The 2,899-nt window shown below is 65.0% G+C and overlaps 1 protein-coding gene across 3 annotated transcripts in view; it reads left to right on the plus strand.

The window, feature by feature from the left end:
* The first annotated feature begins 2,418 nt into the window (after positions 1-2,418).
* Positions 2,419-2,899, plus strand: part of STMN4 (stathmin 4) — a 3,098-nt gene continuing 2,617 nt past the window's right edge. For 2 of the 3 annotated variants that reach the window (XM_009283427.1, XM_019473178.1), the window contains exon 1: positions 2,458-2,470. In XM_009283427.1, coding sequence (XP_009281702.1) covers positions 2,458-2,470 — 13 coding nt within the window. Of the gene's footprint in view, positions 2,471-2,899 lie in introns of all 3 variants that reach the window. The other variant, XM_009283426.1, reaches the window with a different exon arrangement.

Here is a 2,899-nt window from a genome sequence, read left to right on the forward strand (position 1 = left end):
TCCCTCCTCTCCCTCCATCGCTGGGCGCTTCTTCCAGGGAAAGGGATGCGGGATGGGGGGGGTCCCCACCGTCTCAGGGGTTCTACAGTGGAGATCAGGGTGTGAAACTGGGTTGCAGCCCTTTGGGGTTGGATCGGGCCCCCTCCCTGCCACGTGCACCTCACCAGGAGCGGGATCGCTCCCGCAGCGTCCACGCTGGGGGTTTGAGCGAGGTTTCAGCCTGGGGGTGACAGGTTTCAGCCTGGGGGTGACAGCAGCGGCCGAGCCCCAACCACACCCCGCTCCCCTTGGGCTGGGCGTGCTGGTCGGGGGGCACCGAAGCTGGGAAGCAGAGAGGGAAGGGAGCGCAGCAGGGAGGGGTTTCCCTCTTGGAGGAGCTTCCAAACACCTCGAACAGCATCTTCATCCAGCAAGGAGGAGTGGGGCTGGCAGCCCACCACCCATCTCCTGCCCAGCCGACGGCACCCCCGGGGATGGACCCCATCCTCCTCCCCGTTTTGGGTCTGGTGGGCGATCTCTGCATTTTATCCTCCAGCCAGGGCACGAATGCCACATGAGGGCTGGGAGAAGGGTTTCTGTAGCATGAAATGCATCCAGGTCCCCCCGCAATCCCAGAGAAAATGAGGATTTGGGGTGGTAACGCAAGAGGCGGGGAGACACGAGCAAGAATAATGCTTTCAGCTGCCTGCTTGCATGCAGGCAGACTCCAGCCGGGCTGTCAGAGCTCTGGGCACAGCCTCATGTTGGCACACGAGCCATCAGAGCATCCCCGCCCTGCCTTGGCCCCGAGCTTGGAGCCATTTAGGGCAAAACCCCTTCAGCCAGGCGAGGAGGAAAGCCCTTGGTGGGGGCTATATCCCTGGGTAACCCCCAAACCTGACCAACCCTGGCTCCAGGGGTCACCTAGAAGAGGGGAGCATCTCTGGGGAAGGTGTCCCCGGCAGGGTGTCCCCACATTTTGTCCCTGTTCCCCCCCACCCCCGGCAGCTGCGGGCGGGTTATTTGCGTGATTCCCGTGTCAGATCCCAGCAGGACGGGGGACGAGGGGTCGGGATTTCTCGGGACCCCCCAGCTCGAGCTGGGTCGGGGTGTGTTGTGGCTGTGGGAGCTGGCAGTGCCCTGGTGGCTCCGGGATGCCCACGCAGGGGGTTTGCCCCTTCCCTGGGGGGGGCTGCAAGGATTTAAGAGTCCCTATTTCAAAGAAGGAATTTTTTTTCCCCTTAGAAACAAAAGCCATGAATAATTCCAAAAACCAAACTCAGCGCCCACTTTGGCGCAGCCGGGAAGGGCATTTCCACCGGGAAACCCCTCCGATGCCACCGACACTCCGTTTGCGTCCCCCAGAAACCCTGGGAAAGGGGAATGGCCCTGGCTTATCTGGGTTTTAATGAGTCTCTGGGTGTTGCCGCCCCATGCCAGGTCCTGCGCTCACCCAGGGACTCTGCACCCCAGGGATGGGTGGGGGGTCCCGGGGATGCCCCCACGCCTGACCCACAGCCACGGAGACCCCTGGAGAGGGTCCCAGTGGGATGCGGGAGAGGGTCCGGCTGCGTCAGCCTTTCTGCCTGTGGTCTGGCAAGGGGCGAGCTGGGGACCGGGGCTCTCCGGACACGAGTAGGGGCGGCAGCAGGGGCGGCCTTGGGTCACAGCAGAGGCTGTGCAAAGGGGTCACACCTGTCCTTGGGGGGTGTGGGGGGGGGTGTGGGGTGTGCACGCTGCTCCCGGCACATGTGTGTGTGCACATGTGGGTTGTGGCGGTGTCAGGCGGGGCTGTGTGTGCCCCCGGCTGCTGCCGTCGTCCCAGCGGGTGCCCATCACACCAGCGTGTGCCCATCGCATCAGGGCGCACACACCAGTGCGTGCCCGTCACGTCGCACCAGTGTGCGCCCATCCCGACGCCACGTACCCGTCACGCCACACCGCATACCAGCGTGTGCCCATCGCATCAGGGCGCACACACCAGTGCGTGCCCGTCACGTCGCACCAGTGTGCGCCCATCCCGACGCCACGTACCCGTCACGCCACACCGCATCTGTGTGCCCACCACACCAGTGTGTGCCCGTCACATCGCACCAGTGTGCGCCACGTACCCGTCACGCCACACCGCATCTGTGTGCCCACCACACCAGTGTGTGCCTCACGCCGCACCAGTGTGTGCCCACCTCACCAGTGCGTGCCCGGCACACCACGCCAGCGTGTGCCCACCCCATGCCCCCAGCGCGTGCCCACCACAGCACCCCCAGCGTGCACGCAAGGCCGTGTGCGGGCAGCTGTCCCACTGCCTGCGGGGGACAGGCGGGGCTGGGCGATGCCCCCAGCCCCAGGACGCCCTGCAATGGGCAGGCGTGATTGCTGGTGATGCTCCCAGCCCCTGGGACACCCCGCACTGATCCTGGCTCTTTCCTCCCCCAGGCCCCAGGAACGCTCTTGCTGCAGACGCCCAAGGATTGTCTCGCCATGACTCTGGCTGGTACGGCACCATCACAGGGCCGCGCGTGGGGACGGGGGACAGCACGGCTCACCCAAACCCCATGAACACAACCCTGGCACCTTCCCCATGCTGGGGCACCCCTAGTTTGAGCGGGGCCCCATCCAAACTGCCTTGGGGATGGCTCCGCCCCGGGCTAACCCCTGCCCTGGGACGCTCAGAGCATCCCTGTGGTGGCAGGCAAAGGGTCGTGCGTGGGATTAACACACCGGGACAGACATAACCCATGTGGCCATGAGCAAAGCACTCTGCCTCTGCATGCCTCAGTTTCCCCTTTGCATACCTTCCTTCCCCCACCCAAATCACCCTGTTTGCAATATCTGGGCAAACCGGTGCCAGCCGCCGTCCCGGTGCCAGCCGCCGTCCCTGTCCCAGCCCTTCCCTGGCACGTGGCAGCCCCTGCCCTGGAGG

The sequence above is a fragment of the Aptenodytes forsteri genome, unplaced genomic scaffold (genome assembly GCF_000699145.1).
Source record: "Aptenodytes forsteri isolate BGI_AS27 unplaced genomic scaffold, ASM69914v1 Scaffold534, whole genome shotgun sequence".
Classification (NCBI taxonomy): Eukaryota; Metazoa; Chordata; class Aves; order Sphenisciformes; family Spheniscidae; genus Aptenodytes; species Aptenodytes forsteri.